We start from the raw sequence: 12043 nt of genomic DNA, 5'->3' as shown, positions 1-12043 counted from the left end.
AATGTGTATGTGTGTGTGTACCCATTTTATCTTTGAAACACATAACCTAGTAGCTTAATCACATGGAGATCCAGGGCTACCTGAATGAGTTACCACTTCACACTTAACAATATTAAAGTGTAATTAAAAGGCAACTGCTGGGCTGGGGCATGGCTCAAGTGATAGAGTACTTGCCTAGTAAGCTCCAGCCCTCAGGTCAAACCCCAGTACCAACAAGAAAAAAAAGTATAAAAGCCAACTGTTGGTGAGAATGTGGAGTAACAGAAATAGTCATACACTGCTGGTGACAGTGTAAGCTGGAATAATTGCTTTAGGATAAAGTTTAGCAATATTGAGGAAAGCTAAAGATATGGGGACCCTATTGTCCTCCTTTTTTTTTAATATCCAATAAAAACATATGCCAGCATGCATCATGATACATGAAAAGACTTGTTAGCAATAGTCCCAATCCAGAAACAACCCCAATGTCCATGGCAGTAGAATAAATAAATTAGGGACAAATATAATGGAACACTATTTTGCAATGAAACTGAATGAATTCCAGTTATGCACAACAACTGGAACTTTTTTTTTTTTTTGAGGTATTAGGGTTTGAATTCGAAGTTCCATGCTTAGCAGGCAGGCACTCTACCACTTAACTTCTCCAGCCCCAATGACAAGTATGAATCTTAAAGCATAACAATGAGCAAAAGGAACCAAATCACATAAAATATAGACATTTGATTCTATAATAAGTTCAACATCAGGCAAAATTAAACCTATTGTTTAAGAATGTATAATCAGTTACTATATATATATATATATATATTTTTTTTTTTTTTTGCCATGTTGAGGATCAAATCCAGGGCTTCGTGCACACTAGGAAAATGCTCTAATGAAAAGCAAGGAAAAGAGCCAGGTGTTGTGATGCACATCTGTAATTCTAGAACTCAGGAGGCTAAGGGAGGAGGACTGTGAGTTCGAGGTCAGCCTGGGCTACAGAGCAAAACCATGTTTCTAAAAGCAAAACAAGAAAACAATAACAAAAAGAAAGAGAGAAAAGAAAAGCAAGGAAAAGAATAACAAAAGATCCATGCTTATGCTAGCAGGGAGAGAGTAGATGTGATCTGGCAAGGACACATAGGGAAGAGGGCTTCTGAGGTGCTATAATGTTATTTACAACAATTTATTAAGCTGTGTTCACATTTTTAGCACTTTTCTAGGCGCTTGTTGTATTTTGCACACACATAAAGGGGGGAATGCTCCTGGACTTGGAACCAGATAAAGTAGTAGCCATTTGACTTTGGACACTTTCCTGAAGGGGCAAAAAGAAACAAGACCCCTTTTGGAGAAAAAAGACATGAGACAAAAGATGTGAATTTTCATTTAAGAAGGAATTCCTTTTTCTTTTTTGGTGGTAGTAATGGGGTTTAAACTCAGAGCGTGGCACTTGCTAGGCAGGCACTCTACCACTTGAGCCACTCCACCAGCCTGTTTTTGTGTTGAGTCTCACAAACTATATGCCCCAGCTGGCTTCAAATTGCGATCTTCCTGATCTGTGCCTATGGTATGAGCCATAGGCGCTGGCTAAGAAGGAATTCCTTTTTAATTGAAGGAAAATGATGAAAGAAATTACTGGCATCTAAAAGACCTTTATTTGTGCAGGTGCTGTGCTATAAAATGCTTTAATCTGCCTTGCTAATGAAGGCGACTTTATCACCCAGTAAATGAAACAAAGGGCCTATGTGTTGATGAACACTTGAAGCTAAAATCTAGTCTACTTCTATGACAGTTCTGTTTTCCTTCAATCTAGTATTTAAAAAAAAAAAAGATGCTGGCTGTCTTGCTGTGAAATTGTTTTATCCAAGAAGTCTGTCTTTACCTGTTTGAAACGCAAACTTCTAACTTTGTGAAACCTGTACCAATAAGGACACGTGCTCATGAGATCGTAGTGACTTGCACAGAGCTCTAGTGAGGAGCCAAGCACTCTTTTAGGCAGATGGTAGTTATGGAAACATTTGACCTGTCACTATCATCCATTGACAACTTCCTTATTTCAAAAATATTCTAGGTTCATCTTACATCTTTCCTACCCCAGCTCAAGGGTCCTGGTCATTCTTCCAAGGAGCCATGATCCTTTTAGTAGGGAATAGCATTTAGAGACAAAGGTGTAGACATGCTTGTCTATTGGTATGCCATGGCTTTTGAGCCCTGTCCACAGAGCAGACACATGCATATACAGGTGTGCATAAGCAATACCATTTTTTTTTTGAGTCAGTGTCTCTCTATGTAGCCAGGCTGGCTGGCCTGGAACTTATTAGGTAGCTTAGGCTGGCCTTGATCCTCCTGCTTCAGCTTCTCAAGTGCCAGGATTACAGGCATGTACTATCACACCTGGATTCTGTATCTATTTACATCCAAGTCCATAAATTCACACTGACACCTTTAATTCCAATTCAGCAGCACAGACTTCTTTCAAGTTTTTCTCCTTTTCATGTTTGCAACTCTGATGTTGAAGAATCTTTTTTTTTTTTTTGTGGTACTAGGGTTTGAATTCAGGGCTTCATGCTTCCTAGGCACCACTTCAGCCACCTGCCAGCCCTTTTTTGTATTGGGTATTTTCGAGATAGGGTCTCACTTTCATTTTGCCTGGGCTGGCCTTGAACTGCAATCCTCCTGATCTCTGTCTCCTGAGTAGCTAGGATTACAGGCCTGAGCCACTGGTACCTGTTGAAAAATTTATTTTTAATCATTTTGAAAGTAACTAAGTTTATAATGAATGTATTGCTGTTCTTAAAAACAATTATCCCCCAACTTGTATTGATTTTTGTGCCTAAGAACTATAAAAATTTCAGAGTTTTCATTCACTTTCTTCATCCAACCAACAAGAACCCATTAAGCATACTCTAGAACTAGGCATATGGCAGTGAACAGAACATTATTCAGGGAAAGGAATGGTGGAAAGGGAGAATAAAAGATACAAGCTAGGGTGCAGGTGCTGGTGGCTCATGCCTGTAATCCTAGTTACTCAGGATGCAGAGATCAGGAGGATCTGAGGCTCCAAGCCAGCCCGGAAAAATAGTTTGAGAGACCCTATCTCAAAAATACGTAACACAAAAAGGGCTGGTGGAGTGGCTCAAGGTGTAGGCCCAGAGTTCAAGCCCTGGAATTGCAAAAAAAGAAAAAAATATATACAAGCTAGAAAATACAAAGCTAAGATCTGAACCCAGACAGCCTGGCTCCAGAATCCACACTATACTGTCTGCCTCAGATGGCTTTCATAATTTGCTCTCTACCTCCTACAAAAGTTTACAAGTCCCTTGGATCCAATAAAAATGCCTCCATCAGTTTGTAAATTTACACAGTGCAGAGCTTTGTCCATCTTCCTCCTTACCTAACTTCTCTGAGACTCAGTTTCCAAATCTGTGAAAATGAAGATACAAATCTCAACCAGCTGTGAGGATACTTGCAATTATTTGAGGTACCTGATACTATTCACTTTCCTTTTTTTCTACACAAATACAATCTTAAAGTTTTCCCACAACAGGAATTTTTTCTCTAATTATTTCAATCATTCATTTTTACATCCATCCAATTTAGCTTGTCAAATATTTCATACACGATACTACTACCCCAGGCACTGTGCTTTGGTCTGAAAGTGTGTAGATGAAGAAGCGGGAAGCTCAGACCCTTAAGAGGCTGCTAGTTTTACTGGCAAGTAACATCTATAACAATGTGCTAGGTACAGAATTCTGTGGGGTAGGTAAACTTGGGGCAATGATTATGTTGTGGATTTGGGGAGCATAACCCATGGAGACAGGGTTTAGAGGAAGTCAGGTTAGGCCACTTTTGATTGGCTGTCTCCATTTTTGTGGCCCTTACTGAATGGTTTTCCCTTCTTGGGATCATCATGAAATCATGAATTTCTCTGGCATGGGAACATCTCTGTTCCATCCAGACCTCCCAGGGGGCTGGGCCCACACCCCATTCCTTGGTATTTCTTCCTTCTGAAAAGTTTCTTACAATGAGGACCTCCTTCACAGTTTGGGGGGAGGAGCAGCTGTAAGCTTCCTTAGAATGAGGGCAGCATTGAAGTTGCATATATCCTATAAAGAATGAATCACTGACAGCTTCTAATCAGAGGAATACCATGGCCAAATTTATATTTGTTGGTAGGATGGAGGAAATGGGGAAGCCTAAATAACACTAGCAAGGAGGCTATCTACATGAGTTGAAAGCCTGAGGTAGACGTTTGATCTGGAGATTTTCTTTGGCAGTGGTTGCAACTACTCAGGGAGAATTCTTAAGAGTGACAAGAGAATTGATGGAAACTTGAGCACCAACACTCTTTAAACAGCTGGCAGGAATATAAAAGCAGTCCTGGAGAAAACCAAAAGTCAGAAAAGAACTGAGAAAGTTTGAGGTTAGCTGAATAGAGGAGACAAGAAAGACGAAGAAGGAGGGACAGTTGGGTCGAATGCTGTACAGAGGTTAAAAAAAGCGTCCATTTGATTCGGCGAAAGGTGAGCTTTGTCAGAGCTGTTTCTGTTTTAGGGGTGGGTGTGGGAACTCCGCTGCAATAAATGAGCGAATGAACAGGAAAATGAAGGAACGCATACATCCAGCACTTTGTCCTCTCTTGCCTGGGAAGGTCCAGAACCAATGCTGGGAGATGGAGAAGAGCCCTCCGGGCAGGACTCTGGATGCCACTTAGGAAACTGTCAACCTCAAGACTCACAGGCGCAGCTCCAAGGTCAGGGGCACCTCCGGCCTCCAGCCAACCCGTCACCTTGACAACCAATTGAAAACACCGGAAGGAACGGAGGCAGCGGATAACCTCGCGATATCTGGAAGATCGGCGCCGGCCATCTGGGCTTGTAACCTCGGCCGGCTCTCGCGAGACTTGCCGGGAGTCGCCGCGCGGGGGCCGGCCGTAAGGAAAGCTGGAGCTGCGGGTGGGGAACATGTCGGAGTCTGACCTCGGCAGGAAGTGGGACCGGTGCATGGCGGATGCGGTTGTGAAGCTAGGTAAGGGCTTCTTGCCGCTGGCAGGCCCGGCTCGGAGCCAAGCAGTCCGGGCGGGGGAGGAAGGGAATTCGCCCGGTGTCAGGCCGCGGCCTGCTCTGGCCCCTCCCGCCAGGGTGAGCTCCTGGAGCGCGTACAGGTCACTCGGCCCGGGCGGCCGTCGGGGGACGGAGGAAGGGCTGGAGGTGGCCGTCAAGGTGGCAGGTGGCGGGAGAGTGGCAGACAGCGCGGGGTACGACCTCGTGCCTCAGAGTTCTCCACCTCCGGTCCCCCAGCTCGGACGTGGAGCCTGCCCGGGGGGCCCCTTTGCTCCCCTTCTGAAGAAGGTCACCGGGAGCATTTTGTAGACGTTGCCCGGCCGTGATGTGAATTGCTGTCATCCCCGACTTGTCACCTCATTTATCTGAATCAGAGTAGTCTGGGGCCTGAAATTGGAGACAGTGATGATGATCTGGAATGAGGGTTGCCCTGGGAAGTAAGGGTTCAGTCACTTTTCAGTTATCATTGTAACTCCAGTTGTCTTTTAACATGTGCTCGGTGACGACACACATTATGAAGTCATTGTGTCATTGCATGGGGCTGGAGAAGGCGGGGAGAGCGGGAAGCTCATTATTAACCATGTCCTAAGTGCCCCCCTGTGTGAAGGTGCCAAGTTCAGTACATTTTCTCATAGTGTTTTTACACGTTATGAAGTGGACGACCAGGTGAAGGCATTTGCCCAGCGTCACACTGCTAATAAATAACTAAGTTGAGAATTTAGCCCAGGTTTTCTGGCTTTGAGTCCCATGCTCTTTTTTCTATACTAAAATTTATTTTCTAAATTTGATGTTTTTATATGAAAAATCTTAGAAAGTTTAAGAGAACTTAGGAATATGTCCTTGAATGATAATACTGGGAAACAAGTAAAATTGGAAGATCCATGAAAGCAGGAATTTTTCTGGTTTTACTCCTGTATCTCCAGCTCTAGAAGAGTGTAGAGTACAAAATTGTTGAGAGTGAATCAATAAATGAAGTAATTTTAGTTTCCATTTCACTCCTGAATTCAGCACTTAGCAGCTGTGTGATTAGGGGCAAATTATCTAATTTCCCTGTGCCTGTTTTCTCATCAGCATCACAAATGGCCCATCCATGGCCCGACAGACAAGCTTCCCTCCATTCTATGTATTTTCTCATTTGTAAATTGCTAGTAATCATTACTGTCTCTTAGAGTTGTTGAAAGGATTAAATGAGTTGGTTTATGTAAAGGCTTGAGAATGGCATTAGAAATAAATTATTCTGGAAATGACCAAAACCAAACCCAAACATTTTTTAACAGCTTGTATTCGAGATTTAATACCTGGATATGAAATACTCAGATACCAATGTAATTACTAAACAGTATGATATAGAAGTTGAACATGGGGCTGGCAGAGTGGCTGAAGTGGTAGAGCACCTGCTTAGCAAGCATGAGGCCCCAAGTTCAAACCCCATACCACCAAAAAATAAAGTCAGAAGTTGAGAACAGACTTTGAAGTCGACAGCTGATTTTAGAGTTTTTCACTCTTCACCCTCATCCTTTTTTTGGGCGGTGTGGGAACAGGGTTTGAACTCAGGGCTTCAGGCTTGTAAAGCAGGGGTTCTACTTATTGAGAGCCACACCTCCTTTGCCCTCAGTCTTACTGGTTTTGTGGCTTTGGGTAAGGTCTCTTTCATAGCTATAGAAAGGGGATAAAGAAGTTTGCCTAAAAGATTAAGAAAGCTAAAGGACAGAAAAGTACATAAAATACTAGCCTGGTATGTCCCTGTTCAGGAAATGGTGGTAGTAATATTACTGGTATTAATATTGTGCTGTTGGTGATGCCTGAGGCAGGGAGTTGTGTCTTTCTCGTGAGTGGGCACTGGCAGGGGTGAGGCATATACAAGTGGAATAATTAAGTGAGGCGAAGTAGTGTATGATTACAGTTGAAAGTTCAAATGAGAACGTTACTTTCTGCTGTAGAGCTTTTGGGAATCAAGTAAGTGTAGGGTTGGGCTGAGGTTATCCAATAAGAGAGTTTGCAAGGAAAATGGGCCTTCATCTAACCTGTGTCACATGGCTTGGCTTGGGTAGTCAGGGAGAATGGAAGAGTTTGAGCACGGCCAGGTTGAACCTTTATAGAGGAGGATATTGGAGCCCATTGATGTGAAGTAGCCAGGAGTTGGAGAGGTGGGCTTAGAACCCAGGCATTCTAATTTCAGCACCTCTTCTCCCTGAAGTTCCAGTGTCCGGTCTATGAAGTGTCTTAGACCTTCTATCTTATTAGTTGGAGTTGTCTTTGACTTTTCCCAAGCATTCTGCATGTTCAGCACCTGTGTCTTAAAATCTACTGCTTCCGCTACACATAGGCTGGTGGGAATCATGGGCTGGTTTTAAGCAACAAATATTTACTGAGTTATGGGCCATTTCACAGGCAAATAGAAAAGCATAAGGTATTTCACTACCCTTTACAGGGAACTGATGTGCTATAAATGGAATTTCGGTATGGTTATTGTGGCAGTGTACTATACAGACAGGATGGATTTGGATTAGAGGAAGCTAACAGTACTGTGAATATGAAATGTGTGTGAACTACACTGGAAAGGGATGGGTGTACTTGAGAAACTTCAAAAATGTCCCCCATTTATAAAACAGAGATGGTAGGCACTACCTCCTAGGCCAGCAGTGCTAGGTGTATAGTACGAACTCGGGAAAGGTGATTTTCTTTCTCTTCTCTCTCATCTGGTTAACTTTACCTCATCTTCATTTCTTATAGTGATGACTCCATAGACTTAGGTTAGTGCTCATGTCATTGATCAGAATTTAGAAGTAGCTGGCGGAGTGGCTCAAGTGGTAAAGTACTTGTCTAGCAAGTGTGATGCCCTGAGTTCAAACATCAGTACCACCAAAAAAAACATTTAGAAGTAAAACAGAAGGGTGCAAGTGAACCTTATTACGCTAAATAACATGAGACCTGCAGTTGCTGGTTACATCAGGTGACAGAAGAACACAAGACTACAGTGAAATAAAGTGTCATGGTTTTGGTTGCTTTTTTTCTTACATGGTTGGGTTTGTTTGAGAATGAGCATGTCAAATTTGAGAATGGGGTTTCAGTTTTGGGGAGAAGATTTTGAGTAGTTGTCCTATTAGTATGGGCTCAGAGAGAGAGCAGAAGAGTAAGAGAGGAGGCTTGGTTGGCTTTGTTTGAATGCTCCCCAAGCAAGAGCATGAGATGAAATGCTGCTCTTTTGTCATGTGTTCAAAATCATGTTTGCTGACAGGATGGAGGAGATGGGAAGACTGAAACCAATGACACTAGCAAAGAGGCTATCTATATGAATAGGAAGCTTGAGGTAGATGTTTGCTGTGGAGATAGAATTCTGCAGTGGTCGAAGTTACCCTGGGAGACTATGCAGAGTAGAAAGGTAGTTCAGGAACTCCAAACCTCCTTGGCTGCTTGCTTTCCTGGTACTTCAGAATGGAGATGGAGTCTCAGGGAATGAATGGCAGCCTGCCCTAAGGTGGTTATGAGATTTGATGGAAGGTGTGAACAGGGAAGAAAGGATCAGTGCAGGCTTCCAGCTCCATTTTCATGATTTGTACTCTGGCTTCACAGAGACTGCAGGGAAGCCATAATGAATCCACAGCAACCTTTCTGAGCCCTTCTTGGTCTGATTACCTATCTTACACCTCAGGTATTTTTATTCTTTCCCCACCGGTTTTCTGAAAGGTGACTTACTATTTTTTTATGGCGCTGGGGATCGAACCCAGACCTTGTGCTCTACCACTGGGCTATACCCCCAGCCCAAATGGTGACTATCTTAACTGCTCATCTTAAATGTAGATGTTGTGCTGCTGGGTTGGATAGCTCTCCTGTGAATGTACAGAGGCAGTAGTGCTTTAAGGATCTTATTACTCTGAATAGCCCTGTAGGAAGAGATACATTTACTTATATGTAATTACCCTTCCCTCCATTACTATCTCAGGAAAAGTAGTTCTATTTCCACATTAACTCCATTTAAAAAATACCGCTTTATTTTGTGTCAAATAGTGTGGAAGGATAGGTGATTTATAACATTGTTTGACCTCATAAATTAAGACCGTGAATTGAAAAACATCCAGGTCTTGATTTTAGACAAGAACTACTAAGTTGACAGGCACAGTAGTCTTCTTTTCTTTTTTTTTCTTTCTATGGTGGTGGTGGTGGTGCTGGAGTTTGAACTCAGGGTCTTATGCTTGCTAGGAAGGTGCTCAACCATTTGAGCCATGCCCCCAACCCTTTTTTGCTGTAGTTATTTTCAGGTAGGTGCTTAAGGTTTTCCTGGGTTGACTTTAAGATCTTCCTACCAACAGCCTCCCAAGTAGCTGGGATACAGGAGTGTACAGCAGCATGCCTGGCTTGTTGATTGAGATGGGGGGGATTAGGGGGAGTCTCCCTAACTTTTTCTCTAGTCTGGCCTCCAGCAGTGTTCTTCCCAATCTCTGCCTCCTGAGTAGCTAAGATAATAGAGATAAGCCACCATGCCTGGCTCCTCTTCTTTCTTTTCAGCTCTTGATCCTTTCTTTTCCTTCCTTGCCCCCTCACTTGTGTGTGTGTGTGTGTGTGTGTGTGTGTGTGTGTGTGTGTGATGATAACTGAGGATGGAACCTGGGGCCTTCAGCGTGCTAAGCATGACTCTAGCACTGAGCACCCCCAGAACGCCCTCTCATATTTTTAACGCCCTCTCATATTTTTACCTTCTCTTTTAGCTTCTCTGTTTTTTTGGAGGGTTGCTATGTGTACCCAGGCTGTCCTTTTAACTCAAGATACCTAGTTCATAAAACTATGAACTCAAGATACTAGTACATAAAGCTTGAGATTAATTTATCTTTGTTTTTCAATAAAGAAGTTCATTTGTGTCCTATTTATTCTCATGTTCTCATGTACATCACTCATTTTTCTTTTCTTTCTTTTTTTTTCTTTTTCTTTTTTTTTTTTGTGCTTTGAATTCAGGGTCTTGCACTTGAGCCATACGACTGTCCCTTTTTGCTCTAGATATTTTTTGAATTGGGTCTTGAGGTTATGCCTGGGCTGGCCTGGACCTTGATCCTCCTATCTATGCCTCCTGTGTAGCTGGGATGATAGGTACATGCCTCCATGCCCAGCCATTAGTTGAGACAGGATCTCTTGGACTTTCTGTCCTGACTGCCCTTGAACCCTGATCCTCCCCATTTCAGCTCCCAAAGTAGCTAGGATTATAAGCATGAGCCACCATGCCTGGCTCACTCATTTTTCTTTTTTTCGAGGCACTGGGGTTTGAACTCAGGTCTTCATGCTTGCTAGACAGGCACTCTACTGCTTGAGCCACCCCTCCAGCCCTCACTTACTTTTCCTAATAACATGCATCACCATCTGAAATTTGCAGTTTGTTTCTGTACTTGATTGTTCCTCTTCACTGGAATGTAAACTTCATAAGAACCAAAGATTGCTTTGTTCACTTTTTTTGGTGGAACTAGGGTTTGAATTCAGGGCTTCACATTTGCAAAGCAGGTGGCTCTGCCACGTGAACCACTCCTCCAGCCTCTGTTTTGTTAAATGTTGATCCCAAACCCTGGTTTAGGGGAGGGATACAATAATTATTGTCAAAGAATGACATGTATTGCTGAGAATTTTGTCTAACTATTCTCTGCTCATATTTGCAACTCAGTTTGTGTTTAGTAACTGGATGAATTAGCATTTAAGTGAAAAACTCAAAGTAGATTTCATGTGAATTTCTGCCAGTTCCTATGCTTAATCATGTGACCTTGAGCACTTGGGATTTTTACTGACTATAAATTACTGTCAGTAGATCTTGGTAATAAAAGTAGTATTCGAAATGTTTGGGAGTAGTCAAGTGAGAAACATAAACCAGAGTACTTTCATATTTAAACAAATAGAGGTTGATGTTGGTTTAAGCAGTAGTGCCAAAGCCTTCTGCAGGAAATTAAAAAGGAGTGAAGAATATTATATTTTATGAATGGCATGTTCCATTAGTTTTATGTGAATGTGTCATTAATGGTTTTTGCTAATTTTATGGATTTATTTTTAAGTTTTATCAGATTTATGGAATGCTCTGGTTTTCTTTCTCCAGAAAGAAAGGGCTGTGCTGTTCATTTTCCTCATAAGTACTGAGTAACTTGCCTCATATATACAAGCATGAATAAGTCACACTTTTTTTTGTTGTTACTGGCCATAGAAGACATAGTGTCTTGTGACTATAGGGCTCCCAGTAGTTCTGGTCCTGGTTCCTGCGGAGCTGATGCCCTTAACTTGGTCTTACCAGTTTTCAATGAATGGCAGGTTATGTCTATTTCTATTTCCCAGGGAAAACAAGGTTTTAGATGAGACTTCCGGAGTCTGCTTCCCTGTGGTTTGAGAGTTCCTGTTTCCTGCAGGTGTTGTTCATGGAGGCATGGTTGTTGTTAGAGCCTCTTCCTGAGACTCTAATGGATGCCAGAGACTGTGCAGGTAGGCTGCGGAGCTCATGACCAAGCTGATGTCTGTGTGACAGCGGCCAGGGCCATTTGTTTGAGGAAGATCTGATTCCAATATTTCTTGGGTTCATATCCAGGTCTTGGGAATCCCTAAGGTGAATTGGCAAGCTTTAATCCTGGCCATGTCTCTTTTCCTCCATCCAGCCTTCTCCTCAAAAAGAGGAGAAGGCGATCCCATGGTAGGAGAGAGGATGCCTAGGTTGAGATAGGCAGTCTTTGGGAAAGGCTGTCCTGCATGCTAGGTGTACGAAGCACAGCAGTGTTTATCATTATCTCAGCAGTGAGGAAAATGCAACCAGTGGCCCCAGAGTGCATCCAGTTTCAGGAACTATGAGAGCATGAGCAGGTATTTTGTTTCTTTTCCCTGATTTTTTTTTTTCATTAGAAATAATGGTACCAATAAGTACTTCTGTGTGCCTCAGTTTCCTCATATATAAAGGGATAGCACTTTCCAGAGAGTTGTTGCTAGTAAGGATCAAATGAGCTAATCTCTGAAGAGGAGGTAGGACTTTGTCTGTACTTGGTAAGTAG

At 42.6% G+C, this 12043-nt stretch overlaps 1 protein-coding gene across 1 annotated transcript in view; it reads left to right on the top strand.

Annotated features, from left to right (window-relative positions):
- The first annotated feature begins 4851 nt into the window (after positions 1-4851).
- Micos10 (mitochondrial contact site and cristae organizing system subunit 10) overlaps positions 4852-12043 on the top strand; it is a 31412-nt gene continuing 24220 nt past the window's right edge. Inside the window, exon 1 of the mRNA XM_020165378.2 lies at positions 4852-5007. Coding sequence (XP_020020967.1) covers positions 4944-5007 — 64 coding nt within the window. The 5' untranslated portion in view covers positions 4852-4943. The remainder of the gene's footprint in view (positions 5008-12043) is intronic.

The sequence above is a fragment of the Castor canadensis genome, chromosome 7 (genome assembly GCF_047511655.1).
Source record: "Castor canadensis chromosome 7, mCasCan1.hap1v2, whole genome shotgun sequence".
NCBI lineage: Eukaryota > Metazoa > Chordata > Mammalia > Rodentia > Castoridae > Castor > Castor canadensis.
The sequence above is the reverse complement of the archived record's forward strand: the minus strand, read 5'-3'. Positions and strand labels throughout refer to the sequence as shown.